This window comes from Gracilinanus agilis, chromosome 2, assembly GCF_016433145.1.
Source record: "Gracilinanus agilis isolate LMUSP501 chromosome 2, AgileGrace, whole genome shotgun sequence".
Classification (NCBI taxonomy): Eukaryota; Metazoa; Chordata; class Mammalia; order Didelphimorphia; family Didelphidae; genus Gracilinanus; species Gracilinanus agilis.
Genome location: NC_058131.1, coordinates 489,018,593 through 489,043,842, shown reverse-complemented (window position 1 = coordinate 489,043,842; position 25,250 = coordinate 489,018,593). Strand labels below are relative to the sequence as shown.

General features: G+C 33.0%; 1 protein-coding gene across 1 annotated transcript in view; it reads left to right on the top strand.

Annotated features, from left to right (window-relative positions):
* Positions 1-25,250, top strand: part of CEP128 (centrosomal protein 128) — a 499,758-nt gene that overhangs the window by 136,081 nt on the left and 338,427 nt on the right. Inside the window, exons 12-13 of the mRNA XM_044659982.1 lie at positions 2,480-2,830; positions 23,376-24,026. Of these exons, the coding sequence (XP_044515917.1) occupies positions 2,480-2,830; positions 23,376-24,026 (1,002 nt within the window). The remainder of the gene's footprint in view (positions 1-2,479; positions 2,831-23,375; positions 24,027-25,250) is intronic.

The following is a 25,250-nucleotide window of genomic DNA, read 5'->3' as shown; positions in this document are numbered from 1 at the left end:
GCCTTGCGGTCTTTTCGCGTTGAGGCTGCCAGATCCTGTGTGATCCTGATTGGTACTCCTTGATATTTGAATTGTTTCTTTCTGGCTTCTTGTAAGATTTTTTCTTTTGCTTGGAAACTCTTGAATTTTGCAATGATATTTCTTGGTGTTTTCCTTTCTTGATCGAATACCGCAGGTGTTCTATGAATCCTTTCAATGTCTATATTGCCCTCTTGTTGTAGGACTTCAGGGCAATTTTGCTGAATTATTTCTGTTAGTATGGAGTCCAGGTTTCTATTAATTTCTGGTTTTTCTGGAAGGCCGATTATTCTCAAATTGTCTCTTCTAGACCGGTTTTCTTGGTCTGTCACTCTCTCATTGAGATATTTCATGTTTCCTTCTATTTTTTCAGTCTTTTGGCTTTGTTTTATTTTTTCTTGTTGTCTTGAGAGATCATTAGTTTCTACTTGCTCAATTCTAGCCTTTAGGGATTGATTTTCGGCTATAATCTTTCGGTTTTCGGCCATAATCTTCTGGTATTCCTTTTCAATCTGGTCATTTCTGAGCCTCACTTTCCAATTGCATGATTCTACCTTTTAAACAGTTATTTTCTTGCCAGATCTCTTCCATTTTCCTCAAAATCTCAGTTTTGAACTCTTCCATAGCTTGTGAGGAGTTTTCCTTATTTGAGGACGGTCCGGATGCTTGTTTGTTTGACCCTGCCCAAGTCACTTACCCCTATTTGCCTCATTTTCCTCATCTGGAAAATGAGCTAGAGAAGGAAATGGTAATTCACTCCAATGTCTTTGTCATGAAAACTCCAAGTGGGAGTTTTCCAGGAGAATTGGACATGACTAAAAATGACTGAACAACAACAGTCATTAATAGGGTGAAAATTTTTTTTATTATCTATTCTAGTTATGTGATATGTAGCAGAAAAAGTAATTCATTAAAGTAGTTATTTGCACTATAACTCATTATTTATAAAGAATCCACACAAATAGTCTGGATGTCAGTTGATATAGTAAATTGTTCTTATTTCACTGATGTCTTCTCATTTTTGACAAATTAATTATGCAAAGACTGCTTGGTAATAAAGTTCATGCAGGACAGAAAGTATTTGGGACAAGGGTTAGGTAGTCAATTATGATTCCTATTACAGAACCCATAAAATGTTGAATGTCTTATTAAGTGAATACTGTTTTTTTAAACTCTCATTTTAAATTTCTCCATCTTGACAACTCTTTCTCAATTTTCTATTTGCTTTGGATAAATGATGGATTGGATCATATCTTCCTGGCTCAGATTAGTTTAGCAAACTTCCTTACTACAAATTCGATGCTTAGAAAATGAATCTTATCTTAAGGGCATTAATTTTTCATTCCTGGCACCATTAAAATCCAAAATATAATTTTAATTATGAGAGAAATTATTTTAAGCATATTTTTCTAAAAAATCTTACATGAGAACTAAAATAACATGGACACAAGAGTTCTGGCTCTGCTTTTTTGACAGAGAAATCCAGGAAATGCTGACTATGATGTTACCTCTCAGACATCCTTTTGAAATAGATAATTGTTGTATACATTGTTATGTGACATTATGCTAGCAACATCTTTTTACATTTGTGATATTCTGTCCTTTTTATTTTAATATGACTATGTAAATTTTTCTCAAATTCAAAGCAAAAAATACTGTAGAAAAACAGTGTGCTAATTTCATTGATACCCTCCCAATTCTTTGCAAATACTAAAGATTTTAGTTATGATTTAATGATCTTATTTGCAAAAGTTACTCTCTTCACTGAGAGAAAAAAATTTGAAAATATGAGGGAAAAACTTATTTCATTCCAATATGAGAATAATAATCAACATCTCCTTAAATATACTTGTTTATTAAATTTATTAAAATATCTATATTATTACATATTAATGATGTTTATACTTTGGATTGGTGTCTCAAGTTCTGACTTTGCAGCAATTTAATTTTAAATCACTAAAGTTTTAAACAAATTCTAAAAGAAGCATTTTAAGGTACTTGAATGTCATGACACTACTATAGTCATCTGTCACTTGTATTTTTAATGATTTTTATTTTATATTAATGGAAACTGATGTTTATTTAGAATGTTTGGTTTTATTTCAGTTTGACAAACTTTATAACATTAAGATATATTCCCATGAATAAAGTTGAGAGTCCTTAGTCACACATTTTAATTTTATTTTTGTTGTTTACAAATTAAAAATTAGTCAAGTTTCATTTGGAAATACATTTCAATTTTTTCTTCTTAATTACAATAGTGAACTAAGATCACTCCCCTAAAATAATGCTATAATTAGAGTGCTATAATTATTATAAAAATAAGAAGAGTTATAAAACTTTAAAGTGACTGACAATAAAATTGAACAGGTACATTTCCTTTCCTTAATATTAAAGTTTCTATTTTTTACATGATAATATGCTGAAAACTTGCATTGATGCATGATTTTTTAATTACCAGATTTTAGCATCTGACTTAGAGAGGAGGGAGAAACAGCAAGTGAGGATGTTGGAACAACTTACAGAGATTCAGAAACGCTATGAGGAATGTGAGAGTGAACGGACACAAGCCAATTCCCAAGTCAAAGATTTGGTCCAGCAAGCTGAGGATTCCACCAAGGAAGCAGAGAGATACCTCAGTGAATTCCAGCGGTCAGAGGCCTTGAGGCAGGAATCAGAGAAGAAGAAGGAAGAAATGAAAACAAAAGCTCAGGAATCTATCAGACAGTGGAAGCTCAAATATAAGGCTTTAGAACGAGACTTGGAGAAACAGAACGAAAATGTTTTGCATCTTACAGAAAAGAACAATCAGGTAAAAGGAAATAATTCCCTTTAAAAAAAAGTTTAAGATTTTGTTGCTATCTTTTGTTCTTACGTTACTTTCTTTGCCTGATGCATCTATTTTCCTTTTTTTTCAAGTTTAAATTTTATTGCCGTCTTTTGTTTCCACATTACTTTCTTTGCATGATACACCTCTTCTTCTTCCCCTTCCAGACAACTCAAAAAGGAACAACTAAAAAAATAGTTTGACAAAACTAACCAACAGTTCATACAAATCCAACAACATATCTAATGTTTCAAACTCATAGTCTTCAAACTCTGCAAAGAAAGGAAAACAGTTCATTATTCTCTTATTTGAGGCCAAGTTTTGGTCATTATAATTTCATAGCATTCAGTTTTGATTTTTTATTGTTCTTTCATTTACATTTTTTTGTAGTCATGTTATCTATTGTTTTCTGGTTCTGCTTGTTTCATTTTTCATCAGTTCATTTATCTTCCCGAATTTCTCTGTATCCTTCATAGTCATTATTTCTTTTAGTGCAGTAATATTCCATTATATTTATATATCATAATTTGTTTAACCCGGGGATGAATACCTAAGGGAGAAATTTTTCTCTTTTCCAAGATTTACTAAGCATATTAATTCTTTTATTCCTCTTTTAACAACTTAATACTGACTTGCTTTGCACAGTTAATGTTAAAAAATATTCTTCATTCTGCTTCAAAACTCAAAACTCAAATGGAAGGAAAAATCCCTATATTCTATTAAATATAACCTATTTTCCTTGTAGATCTAAAAATTACTAAATTATATATTAGAAATTCTTAATACAAGCAGTCTGTGAACATTTTTACAAAATATTTTGATAACTATTTCTATATAGTTGGTTTCTTTTGTAATCTGCCATATTTTATTTTTTGCATTTAAAAATATTCTGAAAAGGATTCTTTTGGTTTTACCATACTGCCAGAGGAGTCCATGGTGCAAAAAAAAAAAAATAAAATTAAGAAACCCTGTTTTAAAAACGTCTGTGTTATACTTTGTAAATTGGCTGAAAAATATTTTTAACAGTAGTGTTTACTTCTGAGCCTATTCCTGGCAATAGCTAGTATGGCTTGAATGAATGTGTATATGATATTTTCAGTCTGGCTTACTGGGTAACAGTGTCAGATAATAAACTTCCATAAATATTTTAATGCTATTTTTACAATATTTTAAAAAAAGATTTACTTTTAATATATGTTCTTTGCATAATTCTTTTCCTCTTGTAAAATAACTTCTTCCAAATATATTTTATGCTAGTTTTTTTTTCACAATTGCATATCGAGGGTTAATTGAATCCAGATGTTTAGCACAAAGACAAGAAAATCATGATTTATTCCCATCTCACTTTAATATTCTTACTTTGGTCCTCCTTGTCACTTATTTTAAGAACTCTGTTTATTCCAAAAGTGTGATCAATTATCTGAATTTGTCTTAGAGTAAAACAAGCTTCATTTGCAACTTTATTTTTGAAATTAAATGCTACTTAAAAATACCTGACAGGGGCAGCTGGGTAGCTCAGTGGATTGAGAGTCAGGCCTAGAGACGGGAGGTCCTAGGTTCAAATCCGGCCTCAGACACTTCCCAGCTGTGTGACCCTGGCCAAGTCACTTGACTCCCATTGCCCACCATTACCACTCTTCTAACTATAAGCCAATACACAGAAATTAAGGGTTTAAAAAAATAAGAAAAAAAAATTAAAATTAAAAAAATACTTGACAGATGCTTCTTGTTAGTGTGAGCTCCCATGGAATAGCCATGAAAACATTCATTAGCTGTTAAAGAGACAGATTTTTTTTTATTTTAAACAAAAATGTCCCAAACAAGATGAAAGTAAAAAGTATAGTGATTTAGCATACATAATGAAGGACTTAAATCCTCTTTCCCTTTTACTTTCCTTTTACTTCCTTTACTCCTTTCCTTTCCCTTTTATTCATTTGATACATATTTCGAAAGTAGTTTTCCCCATGTCGTTTATCTACATCTATATTTCATCTTCCAAGATGCTCAAGTTAATATAAGGGATTATAGTGTAAACCAAATTAGGGCTCCAGGGATATGGATCCATCCTGATAATTCTACTGTGGATATGGGTTAAAAGTGGTGTCAGACAAGCCTGTACTTTGGGTCAGGGAAGGGAAAGTTGAATCAAAGGCTTCTAGGCATTTTAGCTGTTGAAGGTAGTTTTTTTCTTTTAAACCCTCACCTTCCATCTTGGAGTCAATACTGTGTATTGGCTCCAAGGCAAAAGAGTGGTAAGGGTAGGCAATGGGGGTTAATTGACGTGTCCAGGGTCACACAGCTGAGAAGTGTCTGAGGTCAGATTTGAAGGTAGTTTTGAAAGGAATACTCTCACCAATCTAAACTCCTGTTTTTTAAGTCAAAACTACAAAAATAGCCACTCTCCCAATAGTTTTGTTATAATTTTCATAGTTCAGTTTTGCAAATGACATAGCAAAGAAGTAGCTAAACAAGAAATGGAGGTGGACAGTGCCATAACTATTACAGTAGGCCATGGATTTTTTCCTTATGAAGGCATAAGAGGTTTTTATAGTAAGAAGGAGTTAGAATGATAGGTAACCAGAAAGGAAGAAATAGGATATAATTAAAGGCAATTTTAACATGAAATTCATCTGTCTGTCTATCTATCTATCTATCTCTATCTATCTATCTATCTATCTATCTATCTATCTATCTATCTATCTATGATTTTGAAAAGCTTTGAAAATAACTTTTAAAGTATTCTCTTATTCCACTAGATCATTAAAAAAATCCTCAAACACTAAATTAAGTTAGCCCCTTTCTCAACTGCATCCTTTCTTCTAACCCTCAAAGAACTTAGAACTCTTTATTCTTTAAAAAAAAAAAGAAAGAAAAACAGTCTTAGAGTATGGTTGAAGGTATATGCTGGGGAAAAAAGGTTCATTGATACACACATTTCATGTATTGAACAGCATTTTGGAGTCATTTAATATGCTTGGGTTATAAATTCTGAAACTAGAAGTTTTATGAAGTTGAAATGGATACAATTTTTGCAAAAGAATTGCAATGATTATTACCATAATACTGGCCCTTCCCCCCCACCCATTTTACATGCCATTTCTAATTGCTTGATGTGATTTCTATTTTAAATTTTTCATTTAAGACGGTGATTCCCAAAGTGGGCGCCACTGCCCCCTGATGAGTGCTGCAGTGATCCAGGGAGGCAGTGATGGCCACAGGTGCATTTATCTTTCCTATTAATTGCTATTAAAATTTTTAAAAATTAATTTCCAGGGGTGCTAAGTAACATTTTTTCTGGAAAGGGGGCGGTAGGCCAAAAAAGTTTGGGAACCACTGATTTAAGAGCATAAAATATTAGAAGACTTTTGTTCTTTAAGAAAATCTGATTCATTTCTCAAACTTCTTTCCCCAAATATTTTTTTCAACTCATGTTGAGTTTGACAGGCCACTGTGAAAAATAACCACTGTTAAGCTGCATGTTATTATGGAAGGAATGGCAAAAATTAGTATTATATTTTCTTTAAACCAAGTTTGCATTTTAGAAGTTAGATATTGAGATTATTCATTTAAGGGGGATCTTAAGGAAAGCACATGAATATAAATTATAGATATAAGTATTCCAGCCATAGATAAACTATGATATTCATTATCAGGATTTTTAAAAATATGTAGTTTAAAACTTTTGTATTTGCCTTAAAAGAGATAAAAGGATAAAAATGTAAATTTAAAGCTAATTGGAGTTTCCACTTATCTAAGCATTTCAAAACATGCAAGCTCTATTTGAACTTGGATAATAGGAAAGTCCAAGTAGGTTTATTATTTTTTTCTGCTGAATTAATGAAACAATTGGCTGGTTAATATATTGAGCCTTTTGCTTGACTGTATTTGACTTTAAAATCATAGAAGTTAAGTACTTTATACTCCTCATCTTAGCTCTTTTTTATTAAAATTAAATCTGAATGGTTAATATTTCTACTACACCTGGAGAAAATGTTATATAACTTCAGTAAATTATATTCCTTGTTTTTAGGTTAAAAATACCTTTAAAAGATTTATTTTATCTTCATACATAGCCACTCCCTTCACCTCAAATTCTAGATTGAACCCAGCTTTGTGACAATTAAACACAATTGTCTGATTCAGCAACAGTACTTGAAACTCTTCTTTCCTTCAAGTCTTCCTCCTCTCAGTGTGAAGAAGGAAATAGATTTTTTTCTCTTCATTCATTTTTCTAGTACTCAGAATTCAATTTCTTTTAATGACCCTTGTATATATTATTCTTTAAGTTCTCCTTATTTCATTCCTCATAAGTTTTATACAAATCTTCTTATGTTTCTTTGAATTCTTATTGTTGATAATTTCTTTCTCTTAAAAAAATGTTTAGGGGGCAGCTGGGTAGCTCAGTGGAGTGAGAGTCAGGCCTAGAGACAGGAGGTCCTAGGTTCAAACCCGGCCTCAGCCACTTCCCAGCTGTGTGACCCTGGGCAAGTCACTTGACCCCCATTGCCCACCCTTACCAATCTTCCACCTATGAGACAATACACCGAAGTACAAGGGTTAAAAAAAAAAAAACCAAAAAAAAAATGTTTACATTCTAATTCCTAGGTATCTCCCTCTCTTCCTTCTTTGCCTTCCTTCACTGTAGAAGACATCATTTGACCAAATTATATATCTATATCTTTCTTTTGACTATGTCTTTCATTGTTTTATTTTATCAGTTCTTTCTACAGAGGTAGACATTCACAAGTTATTCTTCAAACATTTTTGTTGCTATATATAATGTTCTCTTGGTTCTGCTTGTTCATAATTTCAAGTAGGTCTTTCCCTCTGTTTTTTTTAATCCTTAACTTTTCTCTTGGAATTGATAGTAAGTATCAGCTCAAAAACAGAAGAGCAGCAAGGGATAGGCATTTGTTATTAAGTGATTTGCCTAGGGTCACACAGCTTGGAAGGGTCTGAGTTACCCACTGGAGCCTAGGAATCAGATTTGAACACAGGATTTCCATTTTTTTTTCAATTAACCTCATCATCATCCATCACGATTATATGCCATAACTTATTCAACCATTTCCCAGTTGATGGACATCCTCTCAATTTACATTTCTTTGTCACCATAAAGAGAGCTGCTATAAATAGTTTAGAACATAAAGGGTTCTTTTCATTTTCCCCTGATCATCTTGGGAAACAGACCTAATGGTGGTATTACTGGGTATAAGGGTATACAAAGTTTTATACTGGGCACATGGTGGTAATTTCATTTTTTTTAAACATTTATTAATATTCATTTTTAACGTGGTTACATGATTCATGCTTCTACTTTCCCCTTCACCTTCCGCACTTCCCCCACCCATGGCCGATGCACATTTCCACTGGTTTTAACATGTGTCATTGATTAAGATCTATTTCCAAATTTTTGGTAGTTGCATTGGTGTGGTAGTTTCGAGTCTACATCCCCAATCATGTCCGCCTCAACTCATGCGTTCAAGCAATTGTTTTTCTTATATGTTTCCTCTCCTGCAGTCCTTCCTCTGAATGTGGGTAGCATCCTTTACCATAAATCCCTCAGAGCTGTCCTGTGTCATTGCATTGCTGCTGGTACAGAAGTCTATTGCATTCGTTTTTACCATAGTATATCAGTCTCTGTGTACAATGTTCTTCTGGCTCTGCTCCTTTCACTCTGCATCTGTTCCCGGAGGTCTCTCCAGTTCGCCTGGAACTCCTCCAGTTTATTATTCCTTTTAGCACAATAGTATTCCATCACCTGCATATACCACAATTTGTTCAGCCATTCCCCAATTGAAGGACATACCCTCCTTTTCTAGTTCTTTGCCACCACAAAAAGAGCAGCTATAAATATTTTCGTACAAGTCTGTTTATTTATGATCTCTTTGGGGGTACAAACCCAACAATGGTATGGCTGGATCAAAGGGCAGGCAATCTTTTATAGCCCTTTGGGCATAGTTCCAAATTGCCATCCAGAATGATTGTATCAGTTCACAGCTCCACCAGCAATGCATTAATGTCCCAATTTTGCCACATCCCCTCCAGCATTCATTACTCTCCCCTTCTTTCATTTTAGCCAATCTGCTAGGTGTGAGGTGATAATGGTGGTAATTTCTTAATGAATTCCATAACAAGACTTTGCCAGAGATTTTTCATCAATTCCTTAGTCAATGGACATTTACTTTGTTTCTACTTGCTATAGTAAAAAAATACATCTTTGAATATTTTCATAAAATTGGAACTTTATTTTTCTTTTTGATTCCTTAGGGTTATATACCCAGGAGTAGGATTATCAGATTAAAACATAAGGTTATTTTAGACCCTTACATAATTACAAAATGGAATTTGAGCCATTGGGCCACTTCACAATTCTTCCAACTGAGAGCATGAGTACCTATTTTCTCATAGTACCTCTCATCTATCCTTTTCAATCTTTCTTAATTTTTTCCAACTATATGGTATGATATAGTCTTAATTTGTATTTCTCTTACATTTAGTTAATTGAAGCGTGTTTTCATGTGGTCATTCATAATTTGCAATTCTCTTAGCAATTTAATTAACAACTGTTCTCTCATATCTGATGGCCCCTTTGGGGAATGGCTCTTGGTCTTATGATTTTGTGTTATTTGCCTATATATTTTGTATATGAGACTTATATACATTTTTTAGACTTTAATAGCATTTTGTGCTTTCTGTATTGTTTATCATAGAGATTACACATATACAGACCTTGCTGCTGATGAAGCAAGTTGGCCAATTCATTTCAACTTAAGTGTTCATTTAGCACCTATGATGTGACATGCATTGTGCTTCCAGACTAGGACAGAAACCAAAACTGAAGGACAAAATTATTCTTAAGGAGCTTACCTTCTTCTGTGATATATTGGCATGTGTAAAGAAAGAAGTCAGTATAATATACTCAAAGTAAATGTGAAGTAATTTTGGGAAAGGAGAGATCACAGAAGTTATTAGTAAAAGCTTCATGTAGTAAATGACCCTTCAGCCAAACCTTTAAGACAGCTAGGATTTCCAAGTAATGGACATAATGAGACAGAGCATCCAAAACATGAAAGGAACAGTTTGAGCGAAAATAGAGATGTTGGATGTGGAGTGTTGTACCACAGGCTTGTCATCTTTGTTCTAGGGCCATAGAAGCCACAAATAATTCTATGTCATTTTGTCAGTATATACCATTTATCACATGCAGTCTTAAGTTAGAGAATATAATTGAATGTGTGCATCTTCTCTATCTTCCCAACTTTGCCTTTAGCAGACATTAGAAACCCTCCTTGTGGTCAGTTCATAATGTCACCTTTATATTCATAGGCTCAACTCATTCATTCATTTTGTTCATTAAACAGTGCCCTAATGACATGAAATATTTATGATACAAGTTTTGTTATTATTTGATAAGGAGGGGAAGCAGTTATGAGAGCCAAGAAAACTAACCAGTATTAATTTTAGGTTGAAATTAGAATTGGATAAAATAATAAGAAAGGACAATAATTGAATTGTGTTCTGATCAAACATCTTATCAAATGACTTATGTAGAGTACTAAAAAGGGAGAGATTTAAGACTTTGACTCAATGAGTGATTTAGAAAACATACTCCTTTCATTTATCTAGAGATGATGGAGATACATTACAGCATGTATCTTTAGAAATACTCTTGACTAATATAACAAAAAATAAACTAATTCATGCTCTGAATTAAAAAATAAGCTACTGGCATATTGTGGCTTACTTGGAAAATTTTACAAAAACAAAAATGTTTCATATAAACAACCCTTTCTACATTCATATTATATAAAATTTCTTTAAAAGGCTGGATATTTCAGAATATCTTAATGTTATTTTTTGTAAAATATTATTTTTGTCAAATATTATCTTTTTGTCAAATTTTTCAAATAGTGGGAAATTCTAATGTTGCAAATTCATTGCCAAAGTCTTTTTCCTTTATTATCCATAAACTCAAGCTTAGTTGTAACCAACTTTCCATTTTTTTTCAGTTCGTACTGAGAAATATAACTAAGCCATAAACATTCATAATTAAGAAAGAAACAAGTTAGAAATAAATTATTTTCCAATAAGCTAACATCATGCAGTTTTTTTTTAAAACCCTTACCTTCCGTCTTGGAGTCAATACTGTATATTGGCTCCAAGGCAGAAGAGTGGTAAGGGTAGGCAATGGGGGTCAAGTGACTTGCCCAGGGTCACACAGCTGGGAAGTGTCTGAGGCCAGATTTGAACCTAGGACCTCCCGTCTCTAGGCCTGACTCTCAATCCACTGAGCTACCCAGCTGCCCCCAACATGATGCAGTTTTAATGATAAATTCTTTATTTTTTTAATTTGTCTTTACCTAGATAATATTTGATTCAATGGTCATATGCTTTGATGATTCTTCTAGTTATGGTGATGTATCACAGTGACTGCATCTATTATAAGATAGATAATGTTTGATGGCATGGCATGAATTTACTTAATACTTGACTGGTATTTGGAACAAAGTATGTGTCCATGCAAAAGAAGTATCTTTATTGTATGTTTGGATATTGATAACAACAGATTATAGTTGTCTGGTATATTCATGAAAGCAAAATAGTTAGAGTGGCATCAGATGAGAGGTCATCAGATAAAAGAAGAGAAATTTTGTTTATTTATTTAAAATATTTTCCCATAGTTACATGATTCATGATCCCTGTTCCCCCCCCCAAACACCACTCTTTCCTCCCCCCTCCTAGAACTGACAAGCAATTCCAATGGGTTATACATGTATCATTGTTCAAAACATTTTCCATGTTATTCATATTTGCAAGAGAGTGATCTTTTAACACCAAAACCCCAATCCCCATCGAACCAAGTGATTGATTATATGTTTTTGAGAAGAGAAAGTTGTTATGGTTAGTGATGGCCATCTAAGTAACATCTTGTTAGACCTATCTCTTTACATGTATGACATAAATAGCAAAGACTGCTGTCTTTCCAGAAATGTATCCGGAAGATGACAATGAATCAGGCATATCAAATTTGTTGACTGTTATGCATCTCTAGTGATTAAATTTGGGATAATTGATATCTAAAGGATCTAGAAAGCATGGTTAAGGATTGTAAAGTCCTGGGGGAAAATTAAAATCTTGAGGAAACAGGTGATATTTTTATTACCACTGCTAAGTGAAAGTAGAGAATTCAGAAAAGGTAGGTTGGGAAGCGAACAGCTGCTTTAGAAGATAGTAATTGAGAAAATGGGATTTGGATTTTTGGACCATGACCTAAAATACAGGAATGACATACCCTTAAAGTGTTGTGTGTACCTAACAAGGACTGGTAAAAATATATTTGCTTATGTTAGCATTTGAATGTACTTAAGAATGTTTCAAAAGGAAAAAGAAAGGGGAAGACAAAAACTTCTACCTATCTGTGAAAAGTCTGGTACCATAGAGATTAGCAGATAAAATAAAGGAACAAAGTTATCAGAAGAGAGGACCAGTAATTTATAGGAGAAACAATACCGAAGATAAGAGCTTAGTCTCAGATTTCTCTACATAAAGAAATGAAATATGAGTAATAAACAGAGTAATGAGAGGTCCAATGCAAGAAAACAAATTTGACATTATGGCTATTAGTGAGTCTTGACATTGTGATTTGGGACTTCAACTATAGGAATATTTTCAGACTCTCTCCTTGCCAAAAGTAGAGCATTTGATGAATTTGCATATTGCCTTAATCCTCATCTCATCCTTCAGAAGGTGAATTGTGTAATAAGAGGAACTGCTATTCTGGAAATGATTCTGAGGGATAAAAAGTATTGATTTAGTGATATGTAAATGATAGGAAGTTGAGGAATAAGTAAATATTACTCCAACACTACACTGGTAATAGAGAAGAGGAAGACTGATCCTAAATCTAATGCATTCAAATTAAATTTTATGATAGTAGCTTTCAAAGGGTAAAAAGAAGTGAAGGGTAGGATCCAGTGGGCTAGTATATTTTAGGGGAAGTTAGCCCAACAGAATGGCAGGGTCTCAATAATAAAGTGCTGAAGCACAGGCAGAAATCATTTCAGTGAGGAAGGAAAAAAATGAGTTTTATAAAGCACTGGAACTCCTTGGAGATCACAGAATGACAGCATTGGAACAGACCTCAGTGGCAATCTAGTCTACCCTTAGTCAGAAAGGAATCCCTTTGGCAGTGTTTCTAACAAGTTCTTTTGAAGAACTTTCATTAGGGGGAACTCACTTCCTCCAGGACCAGCCTGTTCTACTTTTGGATAGCTCTCCTTGTTGAAAGCTTTTTCTTGACATCTAGCCTAAATTTGCCCCTTTTGAAACTTTCACCCTTTGTCCTAATCGTCTGCTGCATGGCAACTTTCAGATGCTTTAAGATAGTTATTATGCAGCAGTCTTTTACTGTCTTGTTTGTCCTCTGCCTGCTCTCTAGCTATCAGTGTCCTTCCTGAAAAGTGGTCCCTAAAACTGAACACAAATTCTGCTAAATAATTGTGATAGAGTTCTATTGTGCTGTAAAAAAATGATGAAATTGATGATTTCAGAGAGACGTGGAAATACTTCTAGGAACTGATGTAGAGTAAATTAAGTAGTTTGAGAAGAACAAATCCATGCTCTACCTTCTATTTTATAAAAACAAACAATACTGAGGGCTTTTTATAAGATGAAGAACAAAAAGAACGGAACGGAATGTTTTATTAAATAACAATACTGAAGACAAACATCTTTGAAAGCTGTAAGAACACTGAACAATACAGTGACCATCCAAGATTCCAACAGATATTGGTGAAGCATGCTCTTCACCTCCTGATAAGAGAGGTGATTGGTTTAAGGTGCAGAATGAAATGCATGTAGTTTTTTTTTTTTATGCAGCCAATATAGGAACATGTTTTGCTTGACTGAATATTTGTAACAAAAAGTTTGATTAGGGGCAACTAGGTGGCTCACTGGCCTGAAGGTAGGAGGTCTTACATTCAAATGCAGTTTCAGACATTTCTTGGTTGAGGGAACCTGCACAAGTCACTTAATCCTAATTGCTTAGCCCTTTCTGCTCTTCTGTTTTGAAACTAATATCTGTTCTAAAACTGAAGATAAAAGAAAATAAACAAAAAACCAAGGAATTTTCTTTTCTCTTTTTTATTCCTGATATTTTGGAGGTAGTGAGGAGGGAAAAGAGATTTCTGTTTTAGCTATGAAATAAAAGAAAATAAAATAACAAAATTGGGGGGAGATGCTATAAATTCATAATGTTGCCTTTACTTTCAGCTCAGTTCTTTGTATTGTTTGTTTTGCTTAATTATATTCCTTTGTTAGGATAGCTTGCCCATAGATGGATGCAGTTTGTAAATTTTTCCAGTGTTAAAAAAAACTTATAAAATTTAAAAATGAGTATAGAGGGACTATCACTTTTCTTTTATAAACTAACCCTCTCTCTTTAAAAGCATTTAAAAATATAATTTGTTTTTATGTTACTTTCATTTCTCATTATCTCCTTCCTTTCTCTCTTTCCTGGAGAAACATCCCTTATAACAAAAATAAAGTGAAAGAAAATCTTCAATTCATCAAAACTAATCAATACATCAGTCAGATCTGAAGGCATGTACAGTTTTCTATGTCCATAGTTTCCTGCCTCTACAGATATGAGAGTGAGGATGATGGCTCTTGTAATGAGCACTTCTTCTGCTATATCATATACTGCTGATTCATTTAGTTTTACGCCCATTAAAACTCCCAGCTCTTTTTCCCCCCTAGAAATTTTCTGTCTAATTATGTTTACCCCATCTTTTATTTAGGAAATCTATTTTATAAAACCTAAGTATGCATATCACCATACTCTATTCAGATAAGTCTAGAAATCTTTTGGGGTCTCAATTGCCTGTCATCTAGCATGTTAATTATCCATCTCAACTGTATGGCAAATGCAAATTTAATAAATACATTGTGAACGCTTTAAACTAAGTCATTGATAGAAATATTACTGAGAGAAGGAACATCATAACTTGACATCAAACCAGTGACAACTACTTTTTGAGACCAATCAATTAATCTTGAAATCGTCTAATCATATCATCTAGTCCAACTCTATCTTCCCATGAAAATAGTATGAAATATTTTATCAAATTCTTTGTTAAAATTTAGGGAAACTATACCTGTAGCAATTCTACAATCTACTATTTAAGTAACCTTGAATGGTGGGATCAATATCCTAGCTAATTTTTCATTAAAAGTCTTAATTGATTCAGGGTATTAAAGGCTCAGACCATTGCCACAGCTTCCTGCAGCCTTAAATACCTTTAAATTTTTTTTGTCATATTTATTTGTTTAGATATTTTTTCAGTTACGTGTAAAAATAATTTTTGACAATTTTTTTCTTACTCTCCTGCCTCTCAGGGCAATAAATAGTCTGATATAGATTATACAAGTGCTCTCATGCAATACATATTTTTGTATTGCCCATGTCTTGATAGATGACACATATCACATAATATAATAAAAAACTCATGAAGGAAATAAAGTAAAAGATGGCATACTTTGATTTGCAATCATACTCCAATAGTTTGGTTTTTTTTTTGGCTATGGTAGCATTGTGAGTCCCTGGTGGTTATCTTGGAAACTTGCTTTACTGATAATGATTTATTTCTTCACAGTTGATCCTTATTCCTTGCTAAAGCTCACCCCTGTTCCTGTTCAAGTGATCTCATTCTACCCCTCTATGTCTTCTTCCCTCTTTCACTTATTTCCAACCTCTCCCTGGCTATTGACTCATTCTCACCACCTATAAACATGTACATGTCTCCTACATGCTGAAACACTCTCACTTAATCCTTCCATCTCTTCTAACTATTGTTTTTATCTCTCTTCTACCCTTTGTGGCTAACCTAGAATAAGTGCCTTCACTTTCTTTCTTCTCACTCTTTTAACCCCTTACAGTTTAGCCTTCTGACTTTATTATTCCACTGTAATTGCTCTCTCCAAGTTACTAATGATCTCCTACTCTTCCAGATTATGCCAGCTGTTTTGGTTAGTTCCTTTATTTCCTTCCTTACTGTCTCCACTAAATTAGTATTCTGAGTTTCCTTGCTACCCAGTCACCAAGCTCACTACTAACCAGAGGTGTCTTTAGGGTTCCATCCTGGGTCCTCTTCTCCTTCTATTCAGTTTCACTTGATGATCTTTTTAGCTCCCGTGGATTAATTGCCAACTTTATGCTGATGATTCTCAAATCTATCTGTCCTGGCCCAATCTCTTTGCTTGCTCTCTTCCAATTTTGCATTTCCAAATGCCTTTCTGACTTATCAAACTAGAAGTCCAATCAACGTCTTAAATCTAAGATATCCAAAATGAAACTCATTATCTTTATCCTTCTCCTTCTTTTCTTATTATGAAAGAAGGCAATGCCATCTTCCCTGTCCCTCAGGCTCACACTCTAGGAGTCATCCTGGACTCTTCCCTATCTCTCACTTCTCATATCCAATTTGTTGCCAAGGCTTATTGATTTCACCTTCACAGCATCTCTACAAAATGCCCCCTTTTCTGACACAGATACCATTCAAGTATAGACCCTTATCACTTCACTCCTGGATGATTGCAGGAGCCTACTGGTAGATCTGCCTGCCTGAAGATTCTCTCCACTCCAATTCACGCTCCATTTGTCCACTAAAATGATTTTCTTAAAGCACAATCATGCCACCCTACTATTCAATAAATTTTAGTGGCTCCTTATTGCCTCTAGGGTCCAGTTCAAAGTAGTATGCCATTTAAAGCCCTTTATAAGCTGGCCCCCTCCTTCTTTTCTGGTCTTACTTATTCCCTACTCCCTAATACATATTTTTCAATGCAGTGATATTGGCCTCCTGGCTGTTCCTAAACAAGATCCTCCGTCTCTTGGCTCTGGACATTTTCTCAAGCTGTCTCTGGTGCTTAGAATGCTCTCCCTCTTTTACTTCTTTTAAATCCCAACTAAAATTCCATCACTCGAAACCTTCCCAAATCCCTCTTGATTCTAGTGCCTTCCCTCAGTTCATTGTTTCCCATTTAGCTTGTATACATCTTACTCTGTATATATTTGCTTGCATGTTGTCATCTCTTATTAGAACATAAATTCCCTGAAGGTACGGACTATTTTTTGCCTCTTTTTGAATCCATAGCACTTAGCACAGGCCCTAGAACATATTAGATACTTAATAAATGTTTATTGACTGTCTTGTTAAATTAGAGACACATGTGAATTAATGTGTACCTCTATCTTGCCCTGAAGATAATAAATGCTGTAAGCTGTCATTGGTTGAATCTGCACAATTTTTGGGAGGATGGTGATAATAGTTATCTCCACGCCCATCAGGCCATGCCTTCTCTAAGGACTGGAATTAAGGGATTGTCTGAAAAATGTTGGAGGAATATAGACTTGGTTAAAGTTTTTTGTTACAAGGCACTTGTAGACTCTTCAAGGGCAATTCTTGATCCTCCTCAGGAGCCCACAGAGCTTTCTGGAATTGTGAATATGGACAAATGTGCCAGTTAGTTGAGTAGAGGACCAGAGGCTACTAATCTGGAGTAATGCTTAGGCTGTTGGCTTGAGTCTAGCTGGGAAGTGATACTCATAATTAGCAGGCTACCTAGTAGTGTCATGGGTAGTGTTGGATGTGTGAAAATCACAAAGGCCTGATTTTAAATTCTCTCTCAGATACTCACTAGGTGTTAACCATAGGTAAGTCACCTAACTTCAATGTATAATCAGACACTTCATCTGAAAAATGAGAAAGATGGACTTGATATCCCTACTGTCTGCCTCAGTTTCCTCATGTATAGAATGGGCTAATACTAGTAACTACCTCAGAGATGTTGTGAGGATAACATTAGATCATATATGTAAAGTACTCTATAAATCTTACAAAGCTAAATAAATGTCTTCTCTTTCTCATCATTATTCCCCCATCCCCTCATCCTTCTCCTTCTCATTCTTCTTCTCCATCTCCTTTCTTCTCTTCTTCCTTCCTTTCCTCCGCCTCAATTTTGTAGTTATCTCATATGAGTAACAAAATATTAATTCCATTTTTGAGGTAGTTCAGCATCTTAGGAATCTTTTCTGGGAGAAAATGATTGTGGCTTCTAGATATAAAATTTCTAAGTAATCTACAATTCTTTTTCTTTTCTTTATTCTTTAACCCAGACCCACAGTGTTTCATTTTACCTGTTTATTTCCACCTTCTACCTTTTTCTTAAAGTTTTTGAGTATTAAAATGTATGGTGATTTAATTTGGTATGTCTTATTTGATTCTTTGTAGAATTTCTCTATTTCTTCTTCCTCTGCAAGAGATAGAAGTCAGTACATAATGGAATTACTTTCTTTTTTGCAAATAGATATTGTGACTACTGCCATGCAAGATGACCAACTATTTCATGAAATGAGGTTTCTGGTTACCTTTGGGTGAAAGATTTAAAAACCCCTAATAATTCTTCAAGCCCTTTTATTTGCCTGTGAGGCATTATTCCATTTAGATGCAATTTCTTTTTCTTTTCTGGTTTCATTTAATGTGAGTATTACAAAATATATGCAGTTCTGTTCTACAAATTCTACTGTTCTACAGTTCTACAAATCTGAAATTTGATCCTATTCCTGGCAAACGGAGAACATATTGTTAGGATGCATAAATTATTGGAAAAGGAAGCAATGATCAATAAACACCAGCTTCATTAAGAACAAAAAGTGTTGTTCTTTTCTACTTTCCCCCCTACATTTCTCTTGGTTTTTATGTTGTTTTATTCCTCTAAATATGTTTTGGGATTAATTTCTTAATCCTACTGGTAATTTGATCAGTATAACAAAATTTTGGGGTTAATTTAGGCTATATGATTAGTTTTACAATGTTGGTACAATTTAGCCATGAACAATAATTCTCTGGGGAATATTTCAGTTTGGTGGATTTCATTTTCTATTGGTGTTGTATCAGATTATTGCCAAAATAGTAATGAAATTTATTGTAATTTTAAATGAAATTTCTCTTTTCATTGTTTCCTTTTGGTTTTTATTAGTTATATTCAGAACTTATGAAATTCTTGTGAATTTCTTTTATATCATTACTTTTTTGGAGCCATTAATTGTCTTAGTTATTGATCCTCTAGGGTTTTCTTTGAAAATCACAATGATAATTTTTTCCTTTGCTTATATATCATTAATTTTTGTGCCTAACATTTCTAATAATGTCAAATATTAATAATACTAATGGCATATTTGCTTTATCTCTAATGCAATTGAGAACATTTCTGTTGTTTTTCCATTACAAACATTTCTAGCTTTTACTTTTAGATAAGCACTTTTTTTAGCGTACCCAAAATGTTTTATTGATTAGATAAGTACTTTTGATCATTAAACATTAAAAAGTACTTTATTTTATATGCGTTTAGAGTTTCTTAAAGTATAAATAAATACTATATTTTCATCTATGGCATTTTTTATATCTACTGACATAATCATGCTTTTTGTTATTGAACTGTTAATATGACTGATCCTAAATGTTTTTATACTATTTAACTTTTTTGAACTCTCATTTCTTTTTTTTTTATTTTATCTTATTGATATGTCTGTGTTCTTTTTAAATAATTTTAATGATGTTGCTATAACAACAGTATTTTTATTTCACTATTAATTATTTCTATGGGTCTGAATTTCCCCTGCTTCATATCTCCCTAGTTTGAGTATCAAAACTATTTGTCTAAAAAAGGAATTTGGTATTGAGTCCTTTCTTCCCCTATTTTCAAGAATATAGTTGATCCTCAGCATTCATACATTTACCTTTTGTGTCTTCAAACATTTGCTTGATTTTATTAGTAAGCTTATTTTTATTTGCAGATTGGCAACCATTTGGCTATGTGCAATAGGAAAAAAATGAGAGGAGAAATGCTTATGTATTTGTGGTGGAGTCATTGTGTCATCTGCTATGCTCCTATACTCTTAGAGCCTTAAGAATCTCAAATGGTGCACAAAGCAAATGCTAGTATCTCCAGTGCTATCTACTAGACATGAAGGACAATGTTAAAGGTTATGTTGAGATGTTGCCAGGCTTGATGTCTTCCAACAGCAGTGATTAAATTCCTAGCAACTTCTCTCTTGGTTTTCAGAAGGCAGGCAAGATAGAGAGTTTAATAGAAGTATAGTATATAGTACCACACCCTCATATTGCCATCTGATACAATGGAAGCTAAAATTCAGGTCGAAAAATGTTTTAGTTTTAAGAATTTTATTTGCTGTACCGCATTAATGGTACTGAAGATTTCATATGTTTTGAAAAATGAATATTGTACAAAATAATTCTTAAAAATTGAGATGTTGGCACAAAGGGTCATAGAATTCTGGAGAATTACTAGTAAGAAAAATGTTTTGCACATTACTAATTTTATTTTGTGTACTGCATTTTGTGAGTTATTTTATGGTCACTATGTTAGAAAAGTGCATAGTATTAGAATTAATGTTTAATTTATAAAATATTAGATATAGAAAAGTGTATTTTAAGGAATCTCTAGCAAAATATTATAGTGTTTTGTGGTTGTGGGAACCAAACTTCCCTATTTCCCATAGGTTAAATGTATCCACTTTTGAATTTTTTTAAGTATTTGCTATTTTCTAGGAAAGTTACCCCTGCAAAAATTGAGGATTAACTGTAGTCTATTTTCCATAGTTTATATTACAAGGAAATTATTTCTTCTCCTACTGTGTGATTTACTATTCAACTTTAAGTTTATCTTGCTGAGACTTTTTTTCTTTGAGAATTCATTTATGTTTTGTTCAGTTTCTCTTTGTGGGGCTGGTTTTTTTTTTATTATCTAATTTCCATTTTATTAATTTGTGTATTTTATGTTTTTGTGGACATTCCTCCATTACATTTAAGTTAGCAATTACATTAGCATATCATCGTGTACATAGTATTTAATAATAATATTATTTCTTCCAATCTTAATGAATTCCTCCTCATTAATTCATCTTGGGAGTTTGTTTTGTTTGTTCCCTTTTTATTTGATCAAATGACCTAATAAGTTACCAGTTTTGTTACTCTTTTCAGAAAATCAGTTCACAATTTGCTTATTTTAAGTTACTTTTTCCTTTTAAAATTAAAGAAATTCTTTTAAAATTTTGAGTGTGCATGTATGTGGGAAATGTATTTTTTGGGGGGAGGGTTCTAATTTATAGATTTTCTTATTTTTAAATATTCCATTTAAGCCAATTATTTTCTTTTTTGAATATTTTTAGTTATAAATTTTATTTTAAAAGCTGCTTTAGCTGTGAGCAATTAATGATATGAGCAATACATTTTTAGTTATCTTTTAATATAATTATTGTTCCCATTATTTCTTGCTTAACTTATGTGTTATTAAATATATACTGAAATGATATCTTTTCTTCACATATCCTTTAATTATTATGTTGAAATATTAATGTGCTTGCACGTTATTAGTTTTTGTAAAAGTTGGGCTGAAAAATCTTTAAAATTATAATTCAATAATTTCCATATTTATATTAAATTATATTAAATATAAGATATTTAATTTTCTCCCATCTTATTTATTAATCTATAAATTCCTTACTTCATTTACACCTCTTGCTTGGCTATGGAGAGCTTTTACATTTTCAGATTTCAGACAAAAAGTCTTTTCTTTTTTGTATGTTTTTTGCTTTTTTTTTAATGCTTGGATGTCATGTCTTTGGGTGGGGAAGAAAGGGTGTGTGTATATGTGTCTAAAATTCCCATTGTTGATTCTTTATTGTGCTTTTAAGTATAATATAATTTCCTTGCATTCTTTTGTTTTTAAGTATCATGTTACTTAAAATCATGATTGAAACACCTACTATTTTGTATCCATAACCATTTTGTAAATGCTTTGGATAAAAGTATGGTGCTTGATTGCAAACTTGTCAAATTTTCAGATGATATGAAGCTTTGAGGGAAATGCACTAATGTGTTAGATCACTCAATCTGTATTCAAAAAAGAATTGGAATTGCTAGAATATTTGAATGCTGTAATAGTCCTGGCATGAAGAGGTGAGAGCCTGCATCAGATGGGGGAGGGGAGTAGCAATATCAGAGGAAAAAAGGAGTGTATTCAAGATGTTACCAAGGTGAAATCTATAGACTGATATGTAGGATGTGAGAGGACAAAGAGGTGAGCATAACACCTAGGTTTCAAGATTGTGGGAATGGGAGGAAACTGATACCCCTAACAGAAACAGGGTAGGTGGAGGATTTGGTGGATGAACTCAAAATGGTTAACCTGGGAAAGAGAAGACTTAATAGGAAACCTGCTTCCTTTTCTTTCAGTTTTTGAAGTAGTATCATGTTGAAGAAGGATTAAATTTACAATCCTTGGTCCCAAAGAAAAAGAAGAGAACTAGAGACATCAGTAGAAGGCAGCTTTAGCTTTCTGTAAGGCAAAATTTTCCAAGAACTAAAAAGAACTTTGGAATGTTTGGTCCTGCTTCCTTGGAGGTCTTCAAATATCAGCTGGATGACAAAATATCTACAGGGAATTCTTTGTCACATATGGGTCATACTCTAAGGTGTTAGAGGTTCTTTATAGTTTATAAATTCTTTAATCCACCTCACCCCTTTTAATGATTAGGCTTTAAAAGTATATTTTTTTTTCATAGCAAATTTTCTTACTCAGCCTTATTGGAAAAGAGAAAAATCTTTTGACAAAATACAATGCCCATTCCATATAAAAAACACTGGAGAATGTTGGAATGAATGGAACATTCCTCAAAATGATAAGTAGTGTCTATTTAAAACCATCAACAAGCATTATTTACAATGGAGAGAAGCTAGAAGCCACTAACTGTCACCACTGCTATTAAATATTATACTAGAAATGATAGCTATAGCAATAAGAGAAAAAGAAATTAAAGGAATTAGAATAGGCAATATCAATATTTGCAAATGATATGATGGTATATTTATAAAATCCTAGATCACCCAAAAAACTAATTAAAGCAATTAACTAGCAAAGTTGCTGGATATAAAATAAGCCCATCTAAATCTATCAATATTTCTCTATGCTACCAATAAAGCCCAATAGCAAGTGATTGGAAAGAAATCCCATTTAAAATAATGATATACAATCTAAAATACTTGAGAGTCTACCTGCCAAAACAAATCCAGAAACTATATGGTCACAACTAGGAAACACATTTTATACAGAATTAGATCTAAACAATCAGGAAAGAATTATTTGCTTATATGTAGGCTAAGCCAATATAATAAAAGTGACAATTATACCTAGATTAATTTACTTATTCAGTGCTATATTAATCAAGCTACCTAAAAATTATTTCATAGAGCTAGAAAGAATAATAAAATTCATTTGGAAGAACAAAAGAGCTAGAAGATAAAGGGAATTAATGAAAAAAATATAAAGGAAGATGACTTAGCTGTACTGGATCCCAAACTATATTATAAAGCAATTAGAAATCAGAGTATAAATAAAAAATTTTGAAAACCAATTTTCTGATTTTTTCATTATTTTCATCTGCTAGATGCTGAAAGAAAAAGATGACTTGAAGGGTCAGCTTCACTTAGCTTCATGTCGGAATGAAAGTCTTCGACAGGAGCTGAATGATATCATAACTAAGCGTGCTGATCAGGAAGAGGAGCTTCATTCTAAGGAGAGGAAACTTAATGACTCTAAGTGTCGGCAAAAGGACCTGGAGCAGGAAATCCGAACCCTTAAAGACTCTGTACATCAGCTAGAAAATGAATTACAAAGGCACATTAGGTTACATGGCCAGATAACCACTGCAAAAGATTACCTAGAGGAGGAGGTTGCTGATATAAAAATGGCCCGTGAAAAAGAAAAGGAAAAACTCTCTAAATTAGAAGAGACCATCAAGAACCTCAGTACAGCTCGAGAAGAGCTTGTTAACAAAGTGGCTGAAGAAGAACGGGCCAAGAAGGAGGCGCTTAAGAAACTTTCTGATCTCAAGAAAACAGAAGGATCTAGCAAGGAGGAAATGAGTACAGTAATCAGGCAATTAAAACTAGAAAGAGATGTTCACCAGAGAGAGCTGGAAGATGCCCGGGCAGAACTGAAGAACATGGCAGCCAAACATGAACGCACTATTCAAGAGATAAAGCTGCAATTTAAACAAGAACAGTGTGAAATTGAGAGCCACGTTAGATCCCTGAAGGTACTTGTGCAAAATTGGCATGATGATTCTAATAGGATTTTTTTCTAGCAAGTCATGAAGTTAATAAAGTGTAAACTTTTAGAGATCATTCATTGACTATTTTAAGCACTGAAAAAAAAAAGATAACATTAATAGTAAAGAGGGGTTATTCCTACCTTTTTGGCTAGAGTTAAAAAGAAATTATAGTAGCTTTCTGGGAACATTTTATCCAGAATATAGAAAACCTTAAAAATGATATTTAACTGTTTTAGGAATTCAGGACATGTAGGTGTCAGTAAGAGTTGGAAACTTAAATGTGTCCTCATGCAACATTTATGTCTTCTTAAATGACAAATGTCCAAGATTTGTCATGTCCTTAATCTCTATATTTCTATTCTTTATTAGTGTAGTAGTATCCATAAGAGAACAGCTTATAGGCTTTGAGGAAGAGATAACCAGAACCATCACCTTTTGAGTTTTGTCTTTCAAAATGTTTCTGGGTAAATGCTTTGTTGTGGGATTGTCATCTCAGTGACAGAAATATTTGTAAAGGACAATAATAATAATAATAATAATATTGACATGTTGGAGAACTGTTTCAAAGCATGAATCTCATTAGGATGATAAATTTGCAGGTTATTTTTAATTGCTCTTTTCATTATAAACCCTTTTAAAAACCAGGTATTTTTTGAAAGGCAATGTATCATATGTGCAATTCAAGTTTAAATGTATACAAAAGTCTAGAAACACCTCATCATAGTCCACAACCCAATGATTCAAGAGGAAGATATTTTGTAAATAAGGAATTGAATTAGTTTGGAAAAAATCTCCAAAGTCAAAAAAATTGAACCACCAGTATAGATGTTTATGAGGAGTTAGGAACTCTGAAAAGCTCTCTTAATTCTCAACTCAAGTTTGTATTTGAGTGAGATCTGTTACATATAATGTTCAATCTGGAAAATTCACTATACTATAAATATGTTAAAATAAACATAAAATCATCCAAACTAGTTCCCTGTGACAAAAGCCTCATAAATTAAGAAGTATCATTTAAAATTCATATTTGGAACGCAGAGAGTTTGACCCTGACTTTGTAATCTACTTGATAACTTAATAATTCTTTCTTTAAAATAGGAAAATTACTTAATATCTCCCTTCTTGAAATGCTGCGAATTCATGTGAAATGAAAGGATAGTAAAATACTTGTAATTTCATATAAGTGAGAAATTATCCATATGGAAATCA